Source organism: Ambystoma mexicanum, chromosome 6q, assembly GCF_040938575.1.
Source record: "Ambystoma mexicanum isolate Mex_15411 chromosome 6q, UKY_AmexF1_1, whole genome shotgun sequence".
NCBI classification, from domain to species: domain Eukaryota; kingdom Metazoa; phylum Chordata; class Amphibia; order Caudata; family Ambystomatidae; genus Ambystoma; species Ambystoma mexicanum.
In genome coordinates this window covers 350,148,782-350,175,372 of record NC_090937.1, presented here as the reverse complement: position 1 = coordinate 350,175,372, position 26,591 = coordinate 350,148,782, and the positions used below count along the sequence as shown (strand labels likewise).

Below are 26,591 nucleotides of genomic sequence, written 5' to 3'. Positions count from 1 at the left end.
GGCCTTGATCAGTGAGTGGTTCCTACCTCATTCCGAAACCTGATGTTAAGTCACGCCCATGATGCGGCCACCGCCGGTCATAGGGGGTTTCATACAACACTTGAGATCTTAAGAGAGGTTGAATACTGGCCACACATGGGGCAGGACCTCGACCAATACTTGAAGGGGTGTCTTGTGTGTGCACAATTTCAGCCAATATCCCTCACACACCGTGCACCTCTCCAAAAGAGGGGGATGACACTGCCATGGTCAGATTTGCAAGTCGACTTCATAGGCCCCATGATTCGCTCCTCTAGGGGAAATAAGTACATGTTGACGGTGACATGCTTATTTACTAAATGGGTGGAGTGTCTCCCGGCCCTAAACTGCAAGGCAGAGACAGCACCTGTCCTGATGATCAACCACATCTTTTCGTGTTTTGGTCTACCCCAAAGGATTGAGTCAGACAGAGGTAGCCATTTTACCAGCAAAGTAATGACTAAGATGTGGGAGATACTGGGGGTTAAAAGGAAGCTACACATTGCTTACCGACCAGCTTCTTCTGGGGCAGTAGAACGTTACAACCGAACCATTGTGAGCATATTAAAAACTTTGTGGCAGATTCTGGGCCAAGTTGGGATATCCGATTACCTCTGGTCCTAATGGCCATCAGATCTACCCCTTCATCTGCAACTAAAATGTCACCGTTTGAGCTGATGACTGGACGCAGGATGGTGCTTCCCCAGCATTTGCTCTACAGGACCCAAGAGCAAACCTTGATCAATGCCTCCACAACGCACAAGTATGTTGAAAATTTAAGGAAACACCTCCAACATGCTTTTGCCTATGCTCAGCGAAACCTAGAAAGATCAGCCGATAGCATGAAGACTCACTATGATTTGAAGACTACTAGGAAAGAATACAATGTAGGGGACCGGGTTTATCTATACAATTTCCAAAGGAACCAGGCCAAACAGCGGAAATTTCTGCCTACATGGAAGGGACCTTTTGAAATTGTAGACAAGATCTCCCCAGTCGCCTACAAGATCCGCATCCCCAAGGGCAGTTTGGCGGAAGGGGAAGACAAGTGGGTCCATATAAATCAGCTAAAGTGTTGCCATCCCAGGCACACTCTGCAGCAACTCGAGGAGTCCTCTGCAATCCCAGAGGGGGCCGCTCCAGAGTAATACATTTCCAACCCTAAAATATTCCACATATAGTCTCTAAAATATTATGATAAGAATACAAATGTCTCCTGATGTATAAAATGTATATGTTCGCCCCACCATTAATAGTGGTGGGGAAATGTCTACGAATATGTTTCTGCCGCTTTGCTTTGTCATCCTAGGAGAGATAAACCATGGAGACTGACCAAGGAGGACGACCCGGGGACCGGGGGCAAAGATCCGAGGGGCCCGGGGTACCGCCCAATACTCCCATCAGGACCTGCAAGGAGAACCGATCGATCCACCCTGATGGAGGAAAAGATGCTGAACTTTGCCATGTGCAGAATCGGAAGGAGATGATGCGGACATCCCAGCACATGGGTCAAAACATCCTTTGCACCCGACTCCCTCTCGACTTGAAATCAAAGTGCAGTCGGGTGGGGGGGCTTGTCAGGTGTATCGACCCACGTTCAAGTTATTATGCTGCAACATTTGGTGCTGTGGGCTTTGAAAATCCAAGATGGCCGAAAAGCCCACATTTGCACCAGAATCCAGGAAAACCGCGCAGTTTTTGCACACACCAAAATGGTTGCCTGACCTGCCACCCACCAGTGCGAGCGTGAGGGGCCAGAAGCGCCATGAGTGAAACGTGGTGCCAAAGGAAAAACAGCAGTGCCTGTTAGCTCAAAAAGCGCTTTAAAATCACCTTTGTTTCTCTGAATGCAAGCTCAAAATGCCTATTTCAAACATTGCAAGATATTAAAAAATCTTACTGAACACCAGCAGACGTCTGGTAGAATGAAGTCTTGTGTGCATACCAAATTTGGAAAGATGAAGAGCCTAAAATAATGTTCATAACAAAACTGGCTGAGCTGTGGATGTCAGCAGCTTAAGTGAAATGGGATTGAAAGCCACTAAAATCGAAATGTTTAAAATAAATGAGTGACCTACTTTTGAGTGTAACATAGGTTGCAACTGTTTAAATGTCATAATTTTGAACTTAGAATCAGCGTTCTAGCTGCATGTGTCAAAATTGTAAGTTTGATTTGAATGAAGAAAAATGGGAACAAAAGTGACCTTTGGCTGAAGCCTGGCTTAAAGAGATTGAATTCTGCCCGGCAACTACCCCCGACAGGAGTTGAAACTTACCCAGCAACTGCATTCACAGGCCTGGCCTGTCTTCTCCTGCCCCCACCAAAAGGAGATTACACCTCTCTGACTGAATTAGGGGAGGGGTACCTGAGACTGCAGGAAACAGAACAATGAACTTTCCTTGGCTCAGGCAAATGCTAAATCAGGGGGTCGTAAATGGCTTCCTCCCGGAAGGAAATGGGAGGGGCACTGCCTCTGTGAGCCAGCCGAGCTTGGAGGTGGGGACGAACAAGGAATTCCCCATGTGCTTTGGGACCTAAACCACACCCATCTGGGCCAGAGCATAATTTTAGGGAAATGGATAATTCATAGTACATCATTGTCAAAATTATATCAATAATATCATGAGTCCTGTGATTTTTCTGTGCACATTTTAAGAGGTTTTAGGACTCTGTGGTATGTTCTGGGGGTAGTAGCGGAAAATAGGGTATTACTCCAAATGTATGTATGGTAAAAATCTGACACTTCATCATCTGATGCCCATATTCCTTGCGCACATTTGTGTAAATTCTGGAAAAGTTTAGAGGTTGTGTTCTGGATGAAAAGGGCAGAATTCTGTCAGAAGTGAACACAACATCTTACAAAGACAGGGATTGGATGGTTTGGTGCTACAGAAAATATGTTAACTGGACATATAATATCAGAAAAATTGTACATAGATAAATATGCATTTAAGTCAAAAATAGATTTGTGTGCAAAGTGACAAGGGGAGTGTTCTTTCTGTATGCCATAAAAAGGATGCCGGATGACTCACAACTCTGTTCCCCAGTCAGGCGACAAAGAATTTTCTAGCCTATCAGGATCCTCAGAGGGTTGGGCATAGAAAGTCAGCCTTCCCACCCACTTTCAAAAGACATAAAGGAGACACAGTCACTTTCCACTTTCTTGCGAAGCACTTTGCCGGACGACTTCAAATCCAGACAATATTCAGAGACCAGAACTTAGAAAACCAGACTCCAGAACCAGAACTTAGAATCCAGACTTCAGAACTTGTAGCAGAGAGGCCTAGTCCACAAGCTGAATCCTTCAGAGGCCTCAAATCCAGCAACCTAACCAAACTATTCAACAGCCGGGTGAGCTGTTTGATTCTGGCTAGAACCCTGTGCCGGAACCCGGAAAGCAGAACTGTATCCAGACCCCCGTGCAGTGCCGATAGAAGACCAGACCCAGACCAGACCGCTGTGCAGTGCCAGAACTTTTGCCAGAACCAGAGATCCAGACCAGCAGAGCAGAGAGAACCGCAGCTAAACCTGTTGACCAGATCTGTGACGAGGCCCATTCCTTCCAAAATTAGGAGTGAGTATCCAGCCGGAGCTGTGCAAAACCAATCTCTTAGTTTAAAATAATCTAATTCAAAACATTTCCACCTATTTAGAACTGCATAGAAATTGTGTGTCCATTCTGTGATTCAAACCTGTGAAAGTGTAATTTGTCATTTGAATCTTACTTTATTTCTGAGAATCTACCTCCACTAAATTGTCTGTATCTTTTGAACCGCACGTCCTAGGAGCGAGATTTTTCATTTTAAAGCTAAGATCCTCAGCTTTCCAACAAGCCCTAAACCGACTTTCTACTCTTTATAGTTTTTCCGTAATCCCACTCGACGTACTCGGAAAAAGTGCCGCGAATCGCAATTTGAATCAAATTCCTCCACCTGTCAAAATCGCTGTCTTTTGCTGGCAACTGCTGAAATCCGTTTTCAACCTGATAATCCCTCATGAATCACTGATAGTGTTGACCTGAACCAATCTTAAGTAGCTATCACCTACCCTGAATCTCCTATAGGGAATTAAAATCATTTTTAGCGTATTTTCACTTCTTTGCAAATCACATTTAAATTATTTTTGCCTGTGTTTTAAAATCATCCCTGTTGCTCTGAGCTTGCTAGGGGGGAACTGAATTGGTATTGCATTTGATTGTATTCCTGAAAATTGTGTGCTCTTCTTCCATCTCCTTATATTGCATAGGGGGGCAGTGAATTGTCAAAAGAAAAAGTGATCATATTAGCTCTTGTGGAAACCATCTCAGTTTATTTCTGTGCTGCATTCTTTTTCATCATTGTATTTCCTTGAAACCATAAAGTATTCTCAGCTACCTTATCCTTTCTATACCAACTCCTAAGTAATTTAAAAAAAAAGTGTGCTAGTCTAATACTATCCATTGGTGATCACTGTCATATTCATAAGTGTGCTATAAAATATTAACTTATTTATAAAAGTGTGATATATATCTTGTTTAATTTTTCATATAAATCTTTTAATTTGCAAAACAAACCTACTTCTTGGCTCAGTGAGGTCAGGGGGATTGAAATAGAGGGGCATTATACAAGGGTTTATCAGCCAGATTCATGAACTTGTCATAAAAATATATAATTAAGGGCTTCCCTTGGGCATCCCAGACTCGGCATTGACTTAGTTGGAGTGGTGAATTGAGGTCACTTAACACACCATGATCTAATTACCTATAGCAGGCACTCTATAGAGTAATAATTTAATGCTGTAATAATTATGGGATGTTATAGTAATTAGGAATTATCCACCTACAGGCGATACCCGACCAGAAAGACCAACATTTTTTTCTGATGACATCAAGAGAATGGCATAACATTAAAATACTGTTGCTTACCAGACACTTTGAGAGGTAAGCCCCACACTCTATGAGAGTGGTAATACGAGTTACTGAAAACATGTAACGTACTGATAGTCCCCCTTTGTATATATTCCCTTTTAGGGATCGAAATAGGAAAACCGTGATGTCCCACATCCAAATCGAGAATCCCTCTCCATTGTGAAAGATGGAGTGCAAGACAACAACTGAGAAGATTGTCTTTTTAAGAGTTACTCTGTGACAACTATTGCCACAGTGAAAGTCATGAAGAAAGCGGAGAGTGGGTCCGATTCCGCTGAAACCGGTAGACAAGGAGTGGATTGGGCTGATGACCTGATCCCCTGGACCCATAGATAACAAAATTGGGCTTGTGTAAATCACATTGTAATTTTATGAAGCATTATTAACCAATACAGACTTATATACTGAATAAGATAACTATTCATATATTACTGCTTATTTAGCTTTTTGATATGTCACACGAATTGGAAGCAACAACAATAAAAGGATTTAGTTTTGACTTCCATTAGTAGTGTGCGCCTAGTTTTAGTAGATGAGTAAAGTAGTGAGAGAGGACAGTGTGAGATTTCTCTTCTTTCCTTCACCTTGATAGGCGTTACACCAGCGCATTACCAGGGTTAGTTGCAGCCGTTTGAGGGATAAAGAGATATGCTGTAGGGACAGTGAGCTATGTGTAGGGAACTCAGATTTGGGGAATACATTGAAAATGATTGTGTTCTGTCTCTTATGTGTTAAAGTAAATAAAAGGTAACAAATGTGGGCAAAAAAAGGGCAAAAGTGTCATTCTGCGAAAGTCGGTAATACCCAGCTCTCACAGAGGCAGCAGCTGGCAAAAATATGATGGACTGCTCCAAAAGGCCCACATCCTACCTCCACGATCTGTACACTACTGACCACAAACCATTCAAATAAGAGCTTGGAGTACACAGGGCCGGCGCTGGGACTGTGCAGCATGTCCAGCTGCACTTGGCCCGACCTCATGGGGCCCCTCAGAGGGTGCAGTTGACTCCCTCTCTTGCAGGCTGCAGCGTGGGCTGTGTCGCTGCAGCTGCCTCCATGATTTCACGTGATGTCGCATCACATTTTAGGATTTGCCTGAAAGGAACAGTTTGTAGTTTGCTTGGTCTTCTGTAGTATGTGGCAACCGAATCCTGCAATTGTTTCTAGGCTACTTTAATATGACTCACCTTATTTTGGGAATGTTTGCCTTCACCGCCCCACAATCGGCTGATTGTAATCTCTTCTTAGTGGTGACAGCTAGTGAAAAGATGCCCAGACTCTTTTCCCCATATCTGTATATCAACAACAACACCGAATACAAAAGAACAACTCCAGGAGAAAAAAAAGAATGGACACACTTTGCTTTCACGTTTGCCTGGAAACACACGGGCTTAACAGAAGGCACGTAAATACATTTGTTTTGCAAATTGGTAATTTCCTTTCATATTTTCAAATGGCAGTATGCTTCGTAAATCACACTTCCACGGCCCCTGTTTGTTACAATAAACGGTTTAATTGAAGGCCCATTTACAGCTCCATCTCGTGTGAACGCGCCATGATTGATTCACATCACAATGCACCCAAGGAGAGCCCCCTCCCTGGCCCCCTTGTGAGGTAGGGGCCTCGGCAAGGTGAACGAGGAAGAGGACTTGTACAGACATGCACCCAGCAGGTAAGCATGGCAGCGCTCGCCGCCTTGCAGCACCTCTCCATGCTATACGCTCGCCGCCTTGAAGCACCTCTCCATACTATATGCTGCTACCAGGATTGCAAGGAAATACAGATGGCTCCTCTAGTCACAGAATCGGGACCTCGTCCATCAGCCACATACACTTTTTAAATTGTACAAACACAGTGAACCAAAACATAATATAACAGCAGGAGACTTAGTAGAAAAACGTTCCATCACAACGCCAATTAAAGATGTACATATTAGACTAGGCACTACTAATAACAAAGAAACCTCTTACAAAAGTAATTTCCTAGGCTTTCCAAATAAATCCCTGCTCCATCATAGGAGACCAAGGGTAACAGGTGATGCCTACTTGGCAAAACAGTGTTCTGAGCATAGTGTTGTGAGAGCACAGTAAATGCATGTTTTTTTCTCCTTTTGTTCTGAAGGGTGGGCCCTGAAGGAGACATTATGGGCACTGCGGGTAGTGGAGAGAGGAGTAGGAAGAGGGGGCTGCAGAAGCTTAGTCCTTCAAGTTGCGATCAAGTGAAATGAAAAGCTTTCATTTTCATCTCGTAACACAGCTGAGTATCGCTACTCTCGTTCCGGTGTTGAGAAGTGCAGGTACTCAAATGCTCACAAATAAGTAGTGCAGGTAGCTAGGGCCGAATAGGACTGGCCTCTTTAAAGCACTGACTGCGTGTTTGCTTTTATCAGCGACAGTGCTCTGTCGCATTGGCATTAAGTTTGAGTAGTCGCCTCTGTGCCTCCCCTTTATGCTGCAGATTCAAGCCTGCTCCCCGCCACATACACACTAGTCCGGTTCTTATCTCAGTCCAGTCACAGCTAGTATGCATTGTTGATAAACCATCCTATGTACCACGCTGCCAGCAGCGACCTTACTCTAGTTTATGACTAACTATCACTTCTTCTGAATTCCACTGGTTAGGATTTGTCTGGAGGCCTCTCTGGCTTAGATTTGCCTGTGGCTCCTTATACAGAAGCTTAGTAAGATGGGTTCTCGACAGTGCATCTAACCCTTTGGGCCCTTTTTAAAATGGAGATTGAGCTCCTATGAATGTTCCTGCTTCTCTTCTTAGCAGTGTAGCGAGGTCCTATGTAAAGTGAAGTGGGCCGAGGAGAATCTCGGGAAGCGCCTACAGGGAATTATTGTTAACTATGTGTTGACTGTGTACAAGTCTCTCCGACCTTCCAAATGAAAGAGGAGCAGAATACAAAGAAAATGTGAGAAAGGAAGCAGAAAGTGAAAGGGAGAGTGGGCGGAAAATGTGTTGAAAGAAAGCACAAGCTATCAGAGGGGCCCAAAGCGCCGAGGTGGGCAAAGAGTTAAAGGAAGCATATGGATGCTATTTAGTAATTATGTGGCGCTGTACGAGTCTTCCTTTCTTCCAAAGGAAAGAGAGGAACAGAGATGAAGCGGGAAGAGAGAGAGAGCGAGAGGCTGGAAAAGATAGTAAAGCGAGAAAGAGAGGGTGCGCTCACCAAGAGTGGGTTGCAGAGAGCATTATACACATTCACTTGCTCTCAGGTGTCTCTTTACCCCATGCCCTTTTGACCTCCTCTTCCCTGACTTCATTCTTCACCATTGTCAACTCCAGCATACCCCTGCTTTCACTCACCCTAACCACATCACCTGCCCCTTGTTCGCCCATGCCCCGTGTCAACTGGTGAATCTGAGGAAAAGCCTCGGTGCTGGAACTTACATGCCCAAGACTGATTGGTTAGTGGAAGGCTTCCTTGGCAGTGCATAGGCTCTAGGATTGCACTCTCAATTTATAGGCAAAACCTATTTTAAATACGTGTTTTACTTCTGCACATGTTTATTTTCCATTTCTGGAATTTCCTGTCTGAGGCAATATTCAAATTATGAAGAACTGTGTTTACAGGTAAGTAAACCTGACTTCTGGTGACGTCCCTTCCTGTGATGTCATTGTATGCAAATTAAGAGCCTCCCGCTTAATTTGCCACACTTGGCCCCGCAAATCCCAGCACCTGTCCTGGGAGTACACGTTTTAATTTATTGGTTCGCGCCTTATTCTGGTTGAGAGAGTGCATCTGACTCAAGATGGCTGATGCGTATTTCAGCATATTGCCACAAGATGGCGCGCTAGTCTATTTTCTACCCTGAATGACGCCCCTTCCCTGCATCCCTTGGAGGAGGAGGAGGAGGAGGAGGAGGAGGAAGGAGTTTTTTTTTTTTTTAAAGACTCGCTGGTACTATTTCCTCCTGTTGGCAATTTGACTTCCTCCTCTCCTCCCCGGCCCCTCCCTTCCCCTTCTCACGCTAGTTTTGTTTTGGTTTTTGCCCCTCTTCCTCCCCGCCCCAGCATCCTATAGGATTTTTTTTTTATTTCAAGCCAAAGAGAAACAGCACCGTCCGAAAAGAGGAAACACAACAATGGGATGCTGTGGCAGCACGCAGGTGAGCTGCACTGATTACATGCATAGACCGAAATGCCCCAGAAGCTTTGATTTATGTACAGCTTGGAAATGGGCAGCTGCGGCGATCCTTCGAGAAGGTAGAATTTGAAGGATCGGCTCCTTGTGTTGTGGAAGGCTGGATGCATCAAACCTTTACTGGACCATAATCGTTTTTACGAGACGTTGGCTTCAATAATGGCACCATTGTTGACAACAAATAGGGTGCTGTCTTGAGCACAGTTGCCGCCCTTGGTGTGTCTGCGTTCCATGATATGTATTGTGTACCCTCTCCTCCCCCGTGGTAGAGTAGGTCTGGTGTTCCCTGCTGACCTTAGTCTTCTTCCACCTCCCTCGGGCAATCGAGTCACGCACTGTTGGTTATGGTTCATGGGTGTTTGGCTGGATTGCTGCCCCCATCTCCAATTGCCTGCCTGTGAAGTTGGACATGCCATCTGTCAGCTCTGGTTTGTGTTCTGCGTTAGTGCAAGTTTTCCCACCTTTTCCGTGCACACTCCGCAAGTTATACGGCTATAGTATGCGTGTTACTGCCCAGGATTCCCCTGGACACTTGCCACCAGCGGCATTGCAGTCTCATTGCGTTTTTGGCACCTGCTCCCTGTGCCGGGAAGCACTGGAAACTCTCACGCTTTCCTGCCTTCTTGTCTTCACGATGTAATATTTGATGTAAAAACCTAGGCCGATCCCTGTTCACCTAAAGGGGTGGGGGTGCGCCGAGTAATGTGCGAGAGCAGGCTTGTGTTCTGTGGCTGTCATTTGAAACTGTGGAAAAGGCCTTTGTTGTGACGGTGGGTTTGAGATCAGACGACTGACCGAAAGCACTCCCTTTTCCCCCCTTATGTTAATTCCGGCGAGCGGCAGCTCTCTCTGCCACAAAAGAATACCTCAGCTTCTCTCATGCAAAATGATTCCTTATGCTACCAGGCCACGCTATTTGTGTGTTACGGTATCGGATCTATTTGCCTGGACGAAGGTTCAAATGTTTTAGAGCGACGCCCATGCAAAACGGTTGACCTACTAAATTTGATAATCTATCGCAGGTTGCTCGTACCCCCAACCCCCTTTTTTTATTTTTATTATTTTTTTTGCCATCCTGTAGGAACACTACAACACTCAGGAGAAACACATTGGTTGGAGGCTGAATGCTTTTTGCTATAGCAATGCAGCTCGGAGTCTCCTTCGTGACTTTGAACGCCAATGAAGTGTAACGTCTGTGCATGGTTTCTAAATTGCTTCCATGCAATGTCACAGCACCCAGAGCATCTTTGTTTTTAAGCATCGTCAAAGATATTTGGTTCAAAGAAAGAAATGCTATTTTGCACGCTGGTGGAAGAGGGACAAGGAAACTAGTGGTACTCATTCTGCATCGAAAAAGGATGGGATGGGCTGGCAGGAGGATTGGTTTGCAATTTTCCTTAGCACTTGTTGCAATGTCGCAAGATTACACACTGCCTGGAATAATAAAAACAAAATACTACTAGATGTAACCCAACCGAAACATCAAAACAATACATCTTTGATCCAACGTTGCATACACATTTAATAGACTGCTAATTGATGCACACCTCTTTAGAACATATTTATTAGTGTTATATGTGACGCAGGGGTTAAGTCCTTAAAAAAAAAAAAGTGGGGGCGGGGGGCACTCATTAACATACCAATTGAATGAGGTGTCACCAGAAATTAGCATATCAAGGAGCCCTCTGAAAAAAGTGTGGTGGACTCCATCCACCCGCGTGTACCCTTGACGTCAGCCTGTATGTGAGTCATTTATACTAAGATACAGAATTGCAAACGTAGATTAAACATATTGTGATTGACAATCGAGCGCCTGGAGACTGGCCCTGGGTGGTATTGGTGCATGGTATAAATCAACATAACAGTACATTAGAACTGCCCAGGGCTCTAAATGGGTAAAAATGTAATTTCCTAAATACAGAGCACGCCACCAGCCATGACAGGTGACGCTTTAATGTTGTTTTAACGTTATTTTCCTTTTCTCTGCCGTGGTCCAACTTCCTGGTTGCTCCGGCCTTCCCTCCCTCCACCCCGCCTACCATCTCGCCCACCCCCGATCCGATTGGCTGCACCACCCACCCTCTGCTCTTTCCAATGCGAGCGAGGTGAGTGACGCAGCTGCGCTTATTGTAAATAAATTCTTGCGGGCAATTTTGTTTATTTTCTGTCCAGGGTCCCCCGTGCCTCTTAGTACTGCCGTGATCCAACTTCCTGGTTGCTCCGGCCTGCCCAACCCCGATCCGATTGGTCGAGACAAAAGATTCCCCTCCATTACGTGTGATGAGACCTTGGTGCCTATTTATGCAAGTGACTGCCGACACAATGGCAGACTTGGATTCGAACATGCTTTTGGCAGCACGTACGGCCACCTTTATCAGGCTTCAACTACTCAATTGAAACCCAGTTTACTTGTGCTGAGTCAACACCAACATCGGCAACGGTTGTTTGAATACTGGAATAGTTACAGTTCTTTCCCGAGATTCTTGATATTCGGTTGATTTTCCTTGAGTCACACCTAACGGGTTTTGACCATTTAGAGCATATGACATTTGGAGTCACTGGTAATATTGTATCAATTGTTTCTCCTGACGAAGACGTTATTCCAATTTGTTCACAAAACGTCGAAACCGGTAGAGAAGAACATCCACGGATGGGATTTATCATTCTTTGTTGAACGTACCCACTCCGTGGAATAGAGCACATTTCTGGTTAATGGTTGTGCTGATACACATTCCATGTGGATAAAATGAAATATTTAAGACCATGTGGGGCTAATTTATGAAATGCTACCACATATGGATTGCACTAAAAGTTTTAGTTGCAAATCTTTTTACTGTGAGTGAATGAGGCTGATTGATTTGAGTTGCACATGATGGTTTGACTGTTGATGAATGATGGTGATGTTAGGTTTTTATTATCTGGTGTCTTATGCTCCCCTGCAATGTTAATGTAATTTAATGTGTGTGCATTAATGAATGATTAATTCATTTTTTGAAAATAATGTATCTCAATAAATAAAATGTTTGATACCTTTAAAAATTAAAAAACAACCTCTGGACAAATTCTTTCAGTATATTGTGTTACATTTGAAAGCCTGCCAAAAAGCATACCTATATCCTAGTTTCCTAGAAGAACATCAAGCTAATGGCGTATCTGTGCAGTAGATACAACTAGATAGTCCGCCTAATAGCAGATCTGTAGTCCAGCTGGCATTTAGAAACCCAACCTAAATCTGTGGTGTAAATCCACTCGAAAGGCCGCCTAATATCATTTTCTGGGATCTAGCTACATTTGAAAATCTGCCTAAAGCATTCTGCGGCCTAGTTTCCATTAGAACAATAAATCTGTGGTGTAATTGCACTTGAAGGGCTGCCTAACGGTTCAAACCATGAGTGCACCCAACCCACCAAGATCTGCCGAAAATAACCCTCCACCACACCCCCTACCCATTCCCTTTCCAAACACCAAGCCAGAGGGGCACGATGGCGAGCCAATCACCCTAAGACCACTGCTCCTCTCATCCCCACTGCCCATCAACCTACTATGATCATACCCCCTCTCACTAACCTCCCAGGCACACCCAACCCAGCAACCATCCTCCCCCTGCCTCCCTCAATGCCCACCATCATCCCCCTACGACCACACTCCTTCCCCTCCCTAAAAACTGCATGCCTCGCCCTAGCAAGAACAGTAGCCATGTCCCTTTCCCCCCTCTGACTCCCCTACCCTCTCTCACACCGATCGCGACAAAGACACTGAAGAGGAAACGTACCTGGTCTTCCTCAACCTCTCAGTCCTCATCGCCTCTCCTGTCTCATCCAACCACCTCATCCTCCCATTCTCAATTATCGCCACCCTCCCCCCCCAGCCTCACCCTGCCTGAAACCCCTCTCCCTTGAATTCTCACCATCCACAACATAAACTGCTAACCCCCACACCCCACCTTTTTAAATCCCCTGTGCCAAACCCGAACAACCCAACACACCTGTCCAGCCCCTCCACCCCCAAACCCACCAACTCCTCTGCTCGCCTACTCTTCCCATTGTCCACCAACCACCCCATCCCCCTCTCTCTCCAGTTTCCACCCTCTCCCCTCCCAACCCCATCTCAGCCGCTCCCACATCATCCTCCTCTACCGAAGCAAACTGCATCCTTTTTAATACCCGATCCATAGCAAAAAACAGACACAGCATCTTTGACCTCCTCGCCTCTGACAAACCAGACCTGTTCTTCATCACAGAAACCTGGTTCTCTAACGACTTTGCCCCTATCGCCAATGAAGCTTTCCCCCTTGACGACTCCCTCATCCCACTGAACCGTCCCTCTAGAGGAAGAGTAATTGCAATCGCCTTCAAGTCTCACTTCCACGCCTCAATCATCGACAACCAACCATCCATTTCTTCCTGCAAATCACTCCTCGTAAAACTATCCCCCCCTCCCCTCGTTCTCCCACAGCTTCCTAATCAACTACAGACCACCTGGCTACGATGGACAATTCTCAAACAACCTCTGGGACTCTATCGCCACCCTCCAACTAAACCATCCTTACCTCACCCTGCTAGGAGATTTCAACATATGGCTTGACATCCCCACCAACCCTATGACCCACTCTCTAGTTGACGGCCTAGACGCAATTAACCTCCAAACCCACATAAACTGCCCGACGCACTATAAAGGACATACACTTGATGCCATCTTCAGCTCCCACAACCTGATACATCTAAACCCCCTCTACCCCCATCATCTGGTCCGATCACTTCATTGTTTCTTTCACCATTCGCTCACACAACCCGCTTCCCTTTCCTGAACCAGAACCTCCGAATCTAAGCAAATGCTGGAAGAAACTAAAAATCCTTCCCGACCTAGCTGACGCATTCTGTCAGTCTCCTCCCCCTACCTGCCTACTCAATGAACAACTAACCTCCGACGCCTTTGACTCATGGCTCAACTCCTCACTAATGCGTCTCACACCCGCTTGCAAATCATCAGCTCACCGTGGCCGTTTCCCTAGGTGGTTCACACTGAACTAAAGACCACTAAACAACTATATACATCTCTAGAACGCAAATGGCGGAGAGACAAAACGCCCCTGAGCAGATCCACCCTAGCCCGGCACCTTCACCAGTACAAGGCTGAGATACGGAAAGCAAAAAAAGCACACTACAACTCACGAATCCTAAACTGTAAAAACCCCAGCAAAGAACTTCACAATATCATCGCCGAATTCACCAAACCGACGTGTACCACCACCCTCCCGACCCCCCCCTCACAATCGCTGTGCGACTCACTCTCTCTCCACTTTTACAACACAGCTCTCGAAAGAACAAACGCTCTAACCAACAAACTAACTCTTTTTTACACCCACCAGGCAATCCACCCACCATAACAGCCATCCCACCGCCTATGACCACTAGCCAACCAACGGTCGGCTCCTTCAGTCCAATATCCTCCGACCAATTTCTCAAACTTCTCTTTGCCCGCAAACCATCCGGCTCTCTGCTGGACGCTTGCCCAGCGCAACCCTCAAAGAAATGTTCACTTCTACCTGCGCCGGAGAACACGCAAGAACCATCATAAACGACTCCCTTTCCTGTGGAATTTTTCCCGACTCATTCAAAACGGTTCATGTCAAACCTCTTATAAAAAAAACCTTCCCCCGACCCTCTCGAACCCAAAAAACTACCGCCCCATCTGAAACACCAGGTTCTTTGCCAAACTCATTGACCGAACCGCCTACTCCCAACTAAATGCCTTTGTCGAAGCCAACAATCTCCTAGACCCCGCACAATCAGGTTTCAGAGCCCGACACGGAACCAAAACCACCCTAACCTCAATCTGGGATGACCTTAAACATACGGAAGATTCTGCGGGATGCACCGCATTAATCCTTCTTAACCTATCCGCCGCCTTCGACACAATCAACCACTCAATCCTCCTTGACCGCCTCCACTCCCTAGGAATTCGTGGAACCGCTCTCAAATGGATAGCATCCTTCCTCAATAATTGGAAACAAATAACCCTACTCTCCTCCTATTCCTCCCAAGCCCGACCAGTCGACACTGGAGTTCCACAAGGAGCTTGCCTATCGGCCCTCTTATTTAACCTCTACATGGCCACCCTCCCAGGAATAATTCGTTCGCACAACATCCTGTGCTACAACTACGCTGATGACACTCAACTAATTCTAAAACTCCTGAACTCAAAACCCAACTGCCGACCTGACCTTACTTCCTGCCTCCTTGACATAGATCTCTGGATGACCAAAAACCACCTCTTGCTAAACCCCTCCAAAACCGAAATCGTGGTATGCGGCAACACCAAACTTCTTCCACACCCACTACACTTGCCATCTGCCATGGGCAACTCACCGACCCCCTCTAACTCAGTAAATAATCTTGGCTGCATCCTAGACTCAGACCTAACCCTCTCGCGCCAAGTCAACAACGTCTCAAAGTCCTGCCACTGCCACCTTAAATCTGTTAAGCGCATCTTTCCATACCTCTCCTTCCCCAACAGACTCTCTGCGGTCCAATCTATTGTTAAATCAAGACTGGACTATGCTAACCCCCTCTACCTCGGAGTCCACGCATACCAACTGACTAAACTACTAAGAGCACAAAACACTGCAGCCAAACTCTTACTAGCGCTTGGCCCAAGGGACCACATCTCTCCAGCCCTCAAAACACTGCACTGGCTTCCGGTTGCCCGAAGGGTGACCTTCAAAACCTTATGCATTTCTCACCGAGCACTGCATAGAACCGGACCTCAATATCTTCAAGACAAACTAAAACCATATCACCCTGCACATACTCTAAGATCAAGCTCAGCCGGCCTCCTAGTCATACCAAAAACAAACTCAGTCAAGTTAGGTGGATCATCATTCTCAGCCTTGGCCCCCACGCGGTCGAACTCCCTCCCACCCCACATCCGACTCAACGAGGACCTCATGTCATTCTGCAAATTACTGAAAACATGGCTCTTCCCCTAAAACCGACAGCAACTCAATAAACATTAGCCCAAACTGCTAGATCAAAAATAACAATCCAGCATCATGATCAGAGTAAAAAAATTGAAAACTAATAACCTCTAAGGGAAACTAAAAAGGACAAACAAAATAGAATGAGTAAAAAAGATCAAAGCAGTGGATAAAAAGAATAAGTCGTATGAGAGCAATAAAGTGGTTGAAAGTAATGAAATAGATGAAATAACTGTAATGGACGAGAGGAATAAAGTGGATAACAGCAATTCAAATTAGTCCAAACTACTAGATCATAAACAAAAGTAAGATAAATAACAATCAAGCATCAAGATCCAAGCAAGAAATTGAAAACTAATAACCTATAATGTAAGCTAAAAAGGCCAAACGGAAAGAATGAGTAAAGCGGATCAAAGCAGTGAAGTGGATAAAATGAATAAATTGTATGAAATAAATGTAAGGACGAGAGGAACAAAATGGACGAGACAAATAAAAATTAGAGGATGGAAAAGATGAATCCATGATACGAATCGGAGTGCCCAAAATAGGTAGAGCGCATAGAACGGATAGATGGCGTGGAATGTAAGAGTGCATGGTATAAATGGAACTAATAGAATAGACGACTCAAGTGCATGAGACGAGTGTAATGCATGAGACAGATGGAGTACATGGGACGGATAGAGTGCGTGCGACAAATGACACTGGTAGAACCAATAATGCAGGATGAGTGGATGAAGCGAGTGGAGCAGACGAAATCGGTGGAGCGGAGGAATGTCGGTGAAGCGGATGAATGGCGTTCGAGCGGATGAACGTTGGTGGAGAAGATGAGAGAGCGTAGAATGAAAGAGCGTGGAGCGCATGTAGGGTGTTGAGCAGAGGTAGTGTGTTCAGCGGATGTCGGGTGTGTAGAGTGTTGAGCGGGTATTTGAAGTGGGTGGAGGGAACTGGTGAAGTGGGTGGAGGGAATGGGTGAAGTGGTTGGAAAGGACGAAGTATGGAGTTGAAACAGATTAAGTATGTGGGCGAAGTGGATGGATGGAATCGGAGGAAGTTGGGTGAATGGAACAGGTGAAGTATGTGGAAGGAACAAGAGAAGTAGATAGATGGAACGGAGAAAGTGGGTGGATGAAACTGGTGAAGTGGGTGTATAGACCGGGCAAAGCATATGGAAGGAACGGGCGAAGCATATCGATGGTACGGATGATGTATGTAGAAGTAACGGGTGAAACTTGTGGATGGAACGGAGAAAGTGGGATGATGGAAGTGGGTAAAGCTGGTGGATGGAACGGGTCAAGTATGTAGTTGGAACGGGGGAAGTGGGTGGATGGAACGGATGATGTGTATGGATGCAACGGACGAAGTATGTGGAAGGATGGGTGAAGTATTTGTATTTTATTTATTTGTATAGCGCGCTAGGCCCGAGGGCAACCAGGCACATATCTTAAAGGCACAGGGTACAATAATGGCATTGATAGTTACAGGCAAAGATTAAATTCACAGGTGCATATCTTAGGTCACAGGGTCCACAATAAGCATAAAAGCAGGTACAGGCAGAGTTAACTCTTCATGCAAAAAAGTGCCCATAGTTTGGGAGTAGTGGAACAGGTGGCTAGGCTGGTAGTAGGTGGGAGGCAGAGGATAGCCAAAGCTTGGCTTTGTGTTTGAAGAGTGTAGCGGACGGATAGTTCTGATGGACAATGGCACAGAGTTCCAGAGTTTGGAAGCAAGGACTGGGAAGCTAACGCCTCCGGCAGTCTGTAAGTTCTATTTAGGAATAGAAAGCGATTATGCTTGGGCAGATCTTAGAGTCCGTGCGGGAATGTAGTGAGAGAAGCGGGAAGTTAAGTAGATAGGGGCCTGATGGTTGACACATTTGTGAGTGAGAGTCAGTGATTTGAGTGAGAGTCAGTGATTTGAGTGAGATTCTTTGGGCGACCGAGATTCTTTGGGCGACCGAGAGCCAGTGTAGGCTCTTCCTAGTGTCAGATATGTGCGCTGACCTGGGAATGTTGAGGGCTGCTCTGATAGCATTGTTTTGGGAGATCTGCAATTTGTTAAGGTTATGTTGGTTGGTGCCTTGATAAAGTGTGTTGCAATAATCATGCTTTGACATCACCAACGTCCTGGCAAGAGTGATGCAGTTCTGGGTAGAGAGGAATGGACGGCAGGCTGTAATCAATTTACAAGTGTAGGCTGAGGTTGCGGCGACTGCATTTGTTTGTCGATTTAGGGACAGTGTGGAATCCAGGTAGATACCTAAGGTTTTGGTCTCTTTAGCCACTTTGATGGAGTTACCATCAATGTTGAAGGTGCTGAAGGATGGGTCCAGTTTGCTAAGTTTTTGTTGGGTGCCAAGGATGAGGAGCTCTGTCTTGTCGTCATTAAAGGGATGGTCTAGTAAAAATTTTTATTTAAAAAATAGATAGGCCACATAAAAAAAAATACTAGCATCCTCCGTTTTAAAACTTCCTATGTAAAATTTTGAGCTATTCAAGCTCAAAATTCGAAAAAGCAAGCACAGGGGCGCAGCCATTTTGTGAAATGGAGGCCCTCCTGTGCTGGCTTTTGCTTTTGCGGCACTAATGAAGGAAAAGCCAGCCAGCTGTAGTAAACAAAGTCTACCGCTGGGTGGCTTTCCCTTCATTAGTGCCGGGACTCGGAGGACGCGGACCGGAGACCAGAGCAGGAAAGCTGCAGCTGAATCTCGGTAAGTGCTATTTATTTTTTTTACAAAAAATAAGCACTAGCTGCGTTTTTTTTTCTAAGTTTTCCGGGCTGGAGGAGCCCGGAAAACTTAGAAATAAAACCGCAGCTTTAAAAACGTTGTATTTATGTTTGCGGTCGCTTTTGAAGCATAAATACAACGTTATTGTGTTGGAAAACGCTGCGGTTTTTCTTTCCAAGTTAGTGTTTTCCAACACAACCGCGTTGTCTGCCTGAATCTGCTTTACCATTTGGGGCTCTCGGGCTCCCCACGTTGTGTCTGCCTGAATCTGCTTTTCTATTTGGGGCTCTCCGAGGGGGAGCCTGAGAAACTTGGAAAGAAAAACCGCAGCGTTTTCCAACACAATAACGTTGTATTTATGTTTGCGGTCGCTTTTGAAGCGACCGCAAACATAAATACAACGTTTTTAAAGCTGCGGTTTTATTTCTAAGTTTTCCGGGCTCCTCCAGCCCGGCAAACTTAGAAAAAAAACCGCAGCTAGTGCTTATTTTTTGTAAAAAAAATAAATGGCACTTACCGAGATTCAGCTGCAGCTTTCCTGCTCTGGTCTCCGGTCCGCGTCCTCCGAGTCCCGGCACTAATGAAGGGAAAGCCACCCAGCGGTAGACTTTGTTTACTACAGCTGGCTGGCTTTTCCTTCATTAGTGCCGCAAAAGCAAAAGCCAGCACAGGAGGGCCTACATTTCACAAAATGGCTGCGCCCCTGTGCTTGCTTTTTCGAATTTTGAGCTTGAATAGCTCAAAATTTTACATAGGAAGTTTTAAAACGGAGGATGCTAGTATTTTTTTTTTATGTGGCCTATCTATTTTTTAAATAAACATTTTTACTAGACCATCCCTTTAAGACCGAGCTCGTGGTGGGCCATCCAAGCTTGGACAACTTGGTATACGTCGTTCAGAGCTTTGGCGTCTGCAATGTAGTCACCAGTGATGGGAATGAGTATCTGGGTGTCATCTGCGTAGTTGGTGTAGGTAACACCCAGATAGTCAAGCACATCGAACAATGATTTGGTAAAAACATTTCAGAGTGAGGGAGATGCGCACGACCATTGAGGGACTCCGCATGAGACCGGCGATGGGGTCGCAGATGCAGTGGGTGAGAATACTCTCATGAGTCTATTGTCCAGGAAGGATCTGATCCAGTTAGTGGCATTTTCCGAAAAGTGGGCAGCAGATTTCAAGTGTTGGCATAGGATCTGGTGATTGACCAGATCGAAAGCTGCAGAGAGGTCCAAAAGTAGTAGCAGGGCTAGTTTGCCATTATCTTTTAAGTTCCCTATTTGAGTTTTCAGATCTAACAGAGCTGTTTCTGTCCCATGCCTGAGTCTGAAGCCAGATTGTCTTGTGCCAAGTAGGCTGTTAGTCTCCAGATACTCCTGTATCTGGAGGTAGGCCGCTATGTCTAAGATTTTTAGGAGGAACGGGACCGTAGTGATCGGTCTGAAGTTGGTTGGTATGGATGGATCAAGTGTAGGTTTCTTCAGCAGTGGGATGACCCATGCATCCTTCAGATTGTTGGGAACAATTCCGAATTGAAATGAAGAGTTGATGTGGTAATGAAGGGGGCAAGGTCATGTGCAGATTCCTTAATGATAGGTGCCGGGCAGGAGTCCCCTTGGCAGTTGGAGGGTTTAAGGTTACTGATAATTTTTTCAACCTCAGGGATATTAAGAGGAAGGAAGCTAAATGGAGGCTGGGAGAAAGTGGTGGAAGTTTGAGGTGCGAGTGGTTTGGAGAGGAGAGAGTTTTGTTTGGCATTGGTTTTGGCTTATAAGGTGGTTATTTTAGAAAGGAGAGCATTTTGGATACTATTGCACCAGGTGCTATCTTTGTTGCAGGTATCTGGTATGGGTGAAGGGGATTGTAATTCTTTGAGAATTTTGAATAGCTCCTTCGTATTGGATTCAGCTTGCGAGATACGCAGGTTGTAAGTTTCTTTTTTTGCCTGTATAATCGCTTCCTTGTAGTTAAGGGATGTGATGAAGAGGTTATGTTTGTTAGAGGCACAAGGGAGACTTTTCCAGAGTGATTCCGCCTTACGTTTTTCTTTACGCAGAGCTCTGAGGTGTGGAGTGAACCACAAATTCAGGTGAGCTCGTTGTGTAGCTTTCCTAAGTTTAAGTGGGGCTATGGTGTCAATAGCTTTGAGCAGTGTTGAACAAGTCCACTAAGACCGTAGGGTCATTATAGGCTGTGGCACAGTTGTTTAAAATGGGTAGGATAAGCGGGAGTAGCTTGTCCCTAGTGATATCCTTTTTATTCCTGCTGGGAATAGAAGGGGCTATAGTAGGTTTAGTGCTGGGAAAGGTGGCTGATAGCTGGAAAATAATGATGTGGTGGTCGGACCAGGCACAGGCTGAGTTAGAGCTTATTGTAGTATTACAATTCAGGTCTACGATCCAGTCAAGCATTCTGCCTTTGTGTGGGTTCGAGGTTACTTGTTGAAAGCCTAGGTTAGACACAATGCTTGCAATTTCTGTAGCCATGAGATCCTTTGGGTCAGACAGTCCCAGTTCAGCTCCCCTAGCAGCAACACTTGTGAGTTCGGCTTAGTATTGTTGGACAGGATGGTCGTAATGTCTTCTGCAAAGGAGGAGAGGGGACCGGGTGGTCTGTAAATGAGGTGAAGTGACGCTGTATTGGTAGGTGAGAGAGAGTTTCACTGATAAAGATTCAGCTGAGCTACAGTGAGTGTTAGGGATCGGTTTCATGTTGATGTATGAAGGCAACGCCACCACCTTTTGGATAGGTTGGATAAGCGGTCATTTCTGAGGATAGAGTATCCGTCAGGAATAGCGAGGGATAAGAGCGGGCCAGAAGCAGCGTGTAGCCATGTTTCTGTGATGGCAATGAAATTGAGGTTCTGGGTGGTGATGAGGTCAGAGATATCGAGGGTGTGAGCAGTAAGGGATCTGGCGTTGATGAGAGCTCCTTTATGTTCAGGTGCGGTCGTGGGCGGTTTAGGTGAGGTCTGAATAGAGGCACAGGGGGTGTTGGTGTGATGGCGTTGGGCACAGGGAATGCGAGGCAGTCTGGATCTGAGTCTAGCATTCCTAAGTGGAAGTGTGCATGGTTGGTTGGGAGTAGGCTTGGTTGCGAAGTGTTTGAGCCACAGTGTGGGATCATTGAGGTAAGGGTTAGAAGAATGTGTGTGTGTTGGGTAGTGGTGATGTACTGTGATGCATTATGGTAGAGTATGCACATGAGATGTTGCAAGGGGTGCAGGTGGTGCAGATGGGCGTTGCGCAATATGCCTTAGCTAAAGACCATGTGATGGCTAAGATAGATAGAATACTTGCCGGAGGCAGGGGCAGCATGTCCACAGTGTTAGAATAACTGTGGCAAGGGGCAATTATGTTAAGTGGTGAGGCCGAGTAATGGTACAGGCCAATAGTACGTTAATGTGACTGGGCGGTGAGCATGGGCTGGTTTACCGGGGTAGGAAAAACAAAGAGGTGATGGCTGGAAGGTTTAGACTTAATCTTTACCACTGGCAATGCTCTGGGCAACCCTCCAGACCACCGTTCTTCGCCTGCCAAGCCATTACAGAAGGGAAAGACCATATGCAAATCAGGCTTGGCCCCACCCCAAAAGGGGCAATCCAGCCCGAACTGAGACCACAAGCATCCCCAAACATGTTTCGCCCTTGTTGGGGCTCATCAGTGAGGAGTAGCTTGGGTCTCTAGGCCCAGCAGGCACGGGACCCACGTCTGGGCATACCCGTCCCACTCGGGGTGACATAGCAAAAACAAAGAGGTGATGGCTGGAAGGTTTAGACTTAATCTTTACCACTGGCAATGCTCTGGGCAACCCTCCAGACCACCGTTCTTCGCCTGCCAAGCCATTACAGAAGGGAAAGACCATATGCAAATCAGGCTTGGCCCCACCCCAAAAGGGGCAGTCCAGCCCGAACTGCTAGGCCACATCCCTTCTGCACGAGACCACAAGCATCCCCAAACATGTTTCGCCCTTGTTGGGGCTCATCAGTGAGGAGTAGCTTGGGTCTCTAGGCCCAGCAGGCACGGGACCCACGTCTGGGCATACCCGTCCCAAGCTTCTCCTCACTGATGAGCCCCAACAAGGGCGAAACATGTTTGGGGATGCTTGTGGTCTCGTGCAGAGGGGATGTGGCCTAGCAGTTCGGGTGGACTGCCCCTTTTGGGGTGGGGCCAAGCCTGATTTGCATATGGTCTTTCCCTTCTGTAATGGCTTGGCAGGCGAAGAACGGTGGTCTGGAGGGCTGCCCAGAGCATTGCCAGTGGTTAAGATTAATTCTAAACCTTCCAGCCATCACCTCTTTGTTTTTGCTATGTCACCCCGGGGTAGGTCACAGTATTATAGAGGCTTAGTTATGGGCGAGGCAGCTGAAGCAGGTAGTGCAGCGTGTCAGACACAGTCAAACAGGCAATCATATTATGTTAGCAGGAGTCACAGTGGGCTGGATTACGGAACGAGGGAAACGTGGATGGAACGAGGGAAATTGATAGATGGAGCGGGTGAAGTATGTGGATGGAGCGGGTGAAGTATGTGGGCGGAGCGGGTGAAGTATGTGGACGAACGGATGACTTATCTGGATAGAGCAGGTGAAACGGGGTGCATGGAACGGATCAAGTATGTGGATGGATGACGCACGGGGAACGGATAACGCGGGTAGAACAAATGAGATGGGCAGACCGGATGATGAAGGAATAACATGCATAGATTCGGACGAAATGCATTGATCAGAAGGAACTCTTAGAACTGATAATGTGCATAAAACTGAGTGAGTACATGCAACAGATGGAATGCACGGAACAGATGGAGGGCACAGAATTTACACTGTACAGAACGATCTGAAGTGCATGGAATGATCTGAAATAACTGCACTCTACACCGTTCCATGCACTTCAGATCTGAAGTGCATGGAACGGTTTTGGAGTGCTTGACTTGGTCGGAGTGAAGGGAACTATTTGAGTGTGTTCGATCACAAGCACCTATGCTAAATCACCATATCACATCCCCATGCTTACACTCTCCACCACTCAACTAGAACACAGCGATACTATGACACCATTCGGTATAGCTGTTCTCATACCATCACTTGGCCTCATACTCCACATCATCCTAACTAAACAGAGCTGGTTACCCTCCAGCCTAGGCGTTCTCCTCGGGCCTAACGCAGCCAGAATCAGTCTGGATAACAACCTACCAGAATGAACACATACTCTTCATCTCCCACCACACCTACTGCTAAGAAACAGCTATCACACGAATGTCACACCTGCTTTTTTTTTTCTCTCTCTCTCTCTCGCACTCGCACACTCACACACTCACACACATCTGGTTTCATAGCTTCAGTTAAGTACAAGCAGTGGCAAAGACAACAGTTTGGGCTTTTGTATAGGCATTTGCTTGGCAATGCCATAACGGTACTATATGGCCATAAGATGGCAACAGCTGGAAAGTGGTTTGAGTACCTACGCATATGAGTGTCTGGCATATGCCAAAACTGTTTACTTTGTCAATGTTTCTTTAAAACCGCACCTCTGTGTCAGGCAGAACCAGGTATAAATCATGTGGCTGACGGCCCACTTGCTTAAGACATTTTTATTAAACCAATAGCACATTTACCGCTGCAGTTAATTCCTTTACTCTCAAGACTACCTAGAAATAATGTTGGCAGGCCAAAGTTTGATGTTACTGATAGAGAGCGCCAGCTCACAGATCCCATGGGGATTTGCTTTGGGCGGGGAGGGGCAGATAGTGGGTGGGTGGTTATGGCCATAGAGATTAACAAGACCAGGGGCAGTCAATGGGTGGTTAAATAACCAAACATCACCCTTCAGCTGTTTGTCCCTTCTCACGTGTCCTCTCCCTCATAGCAGTACTTCAGTGCAATAGCTTTGGCTTAAGCGTCATCTAATATCCAAAACTACAAATAGATTGTTGTAAAACTAAGGTAAAATCAAAGGTCTCAGTTGCCCATCTTGTCCTTGGCTGCTCTGATACATTGTGAGTCACTCTCCTCTAGTCCTTCTTTCCCTTGTAAGCTGCTTGTTAGGTCAATTGCTCTTCTGTTAAGTCATCAGCAAAACAAACAGGTGCTGTTGCTGCCTAAAGTACACTTTGAAAGCAGCAAAGTCCCAGGTTTGCATGGTGTGTCCATGTAATTCAAATTCGGCGTTGATTGGAAAAGAAATTTAACAATAATAACTTCAAAATCATTCATGATCCGGAATTGAGATTTGATTTGCCAGAGCTAGAACCAGCTCCTGGGTGTCGTGCATCACCCAGTAGGCAGAAGCTACTGCTGGGGAACCAGGAGTAAGCACACAGAGCATTGTAACTTGAACTTCGAAATGAGATGCACAATTTAACTTTTTACCCATTATGTATGATCTATTATATTTAAATATGCCTTAGATGCGTCCTTATTTATTTACATTCTCAAACCCTCAATGTTACATATGCATGCATGTTAGCCTCTGTTTGACATCAGGGACCAAAACTAGCTCCTGGTAATAATTAGTTTTAAGCTAAGCAGGCTCTCCTAGGTGCAGTCTTGTTTTTTTGCTTTAAAGATTTTGATTTTATATAGGTGTATCTGGTATGCAAGTTTGTCCTGTTGGTCGTAGGTTTTCCTTCACGCTTACTCCAGTTTCCTGTGTGTTTTCTTCAAGGTTCGTATCTGGGGGGTTGTACCTTTTTGCTGTCCTCCCTCTTGGGTGGTAGGACTTTTCAGTGTGACAGTATCTTGGGCTTCCGTGGTACTTTTTTTTTTTTTTTTTAAATAAAAAAAAGTTTAATTGTCTTGGATCTTCCATCTGTGTGTAGTGTGTCCAAGATGGAGCTCAGTGATTTTTGTGGAATCCATTTCTTTTTCTGAGTTGGAGTGGTGGTGGGTTTATATTCCTGTTGGAGGGTGGATCACAAAAGGTATTATAAGGTGGTGAATTGAATTGTGGATGCAGTTGTGAACATGTTTTTTTTTTTTTTTGCAGAAAATTGGATCGAGGGAATGCCTCGCTGAGTGGGTCGCTCCCTTCACTATTTGTTGTAGATGCATCGTTGATAGTTGAGGTTAGCGATTTAGCCGAGTTGGTGTTTTCTTCAAACCCATATTGAAGTCCCCTAATATGATAAGGTGGTCATGTTTTTATAGTGATTTTTGTTTATGGCATGTATGTGGGCCGTCTGTAGACGAGTAGGAATGGACATTTGGTGGTCTACTGCTAGATGGAGGAGCAGCAATTTACAATTTGGGATATTTAATGAAGGTGCTGTTATCTTTGGGTAGTCTTTATATCTTTGGGTAGTCTTTATATGCAACAGTGAGATTCCGCCCCCTTCTCTTTTTCCTTCTCTGTTGGCTGCTTTCAATTTGAAGTTTTTGGGTAGGGATTCATGTGCTACTACCTTGAACTCTAAAGTTAGCCAGGTTTCGATGAGAAATGGGTTGACCATTCTGCCTTCGCTGAGGAGCTGGTATATCGCTGTGCTTCGTATTTTGTATTTTTAGTTTATTGAGCATCTTTGCCAAGGTACTGTACATAAGAATAAAAACGGTACAAAAAAAATCAGACGATGGTGGTAAACAGGGTCAAAACAGAAGGTTTAAGGAGGTGATCGAGAAGAAAGAAGATGCGTTTTAGACGGTAACAAAAACAAATGTGAAGGGAATGGGATGCACGAATATAGGGTGTGAGAGCATTCCAATACTTAGGGGCACGGAGGGGAAAGAGTGAAAGCGTGAAGACTCACAAGGTGGGTTTAGGGGTAGTGAGTGTTAGGAAAGATTTCGTAATTGTAGATAATTTTCCTTCCATGTGGCAACCC

At 45.6% G+C, this 26,591-nt stretch overlaps 1 protein-coding gene across 2 annotated transcripts in view; it reads left to right on the top strand.

Annotated features, from left to right (window-relative positions):
- Positions 1–8,822: 8,822 nt before the first annotated feature.
- The window catches only part of SLC44A1 (solute carrier family 44 member 1), an 889,643-nt gene continuing 871,874 nt past the window's right edge, over positions 8,823–26,591 (top strand). Inside the window, exon 1 of one of the 2 annotated variants that reach the window (XM_069630838.1) lies at positions 8,823–9,040. In XM_069630838.1, coding sequence (XP_069486939.1) covers positions 9,017–9,040 — 24 coding nt within the window. In that variant the 5' untranslated portion in view covers positions 8,823–9,016. The remainder of the gene's footprint in view (positions 9,041–26,591) is intronic. The other variant, XM_069630839.1, reaches the window with a different exon arrangement.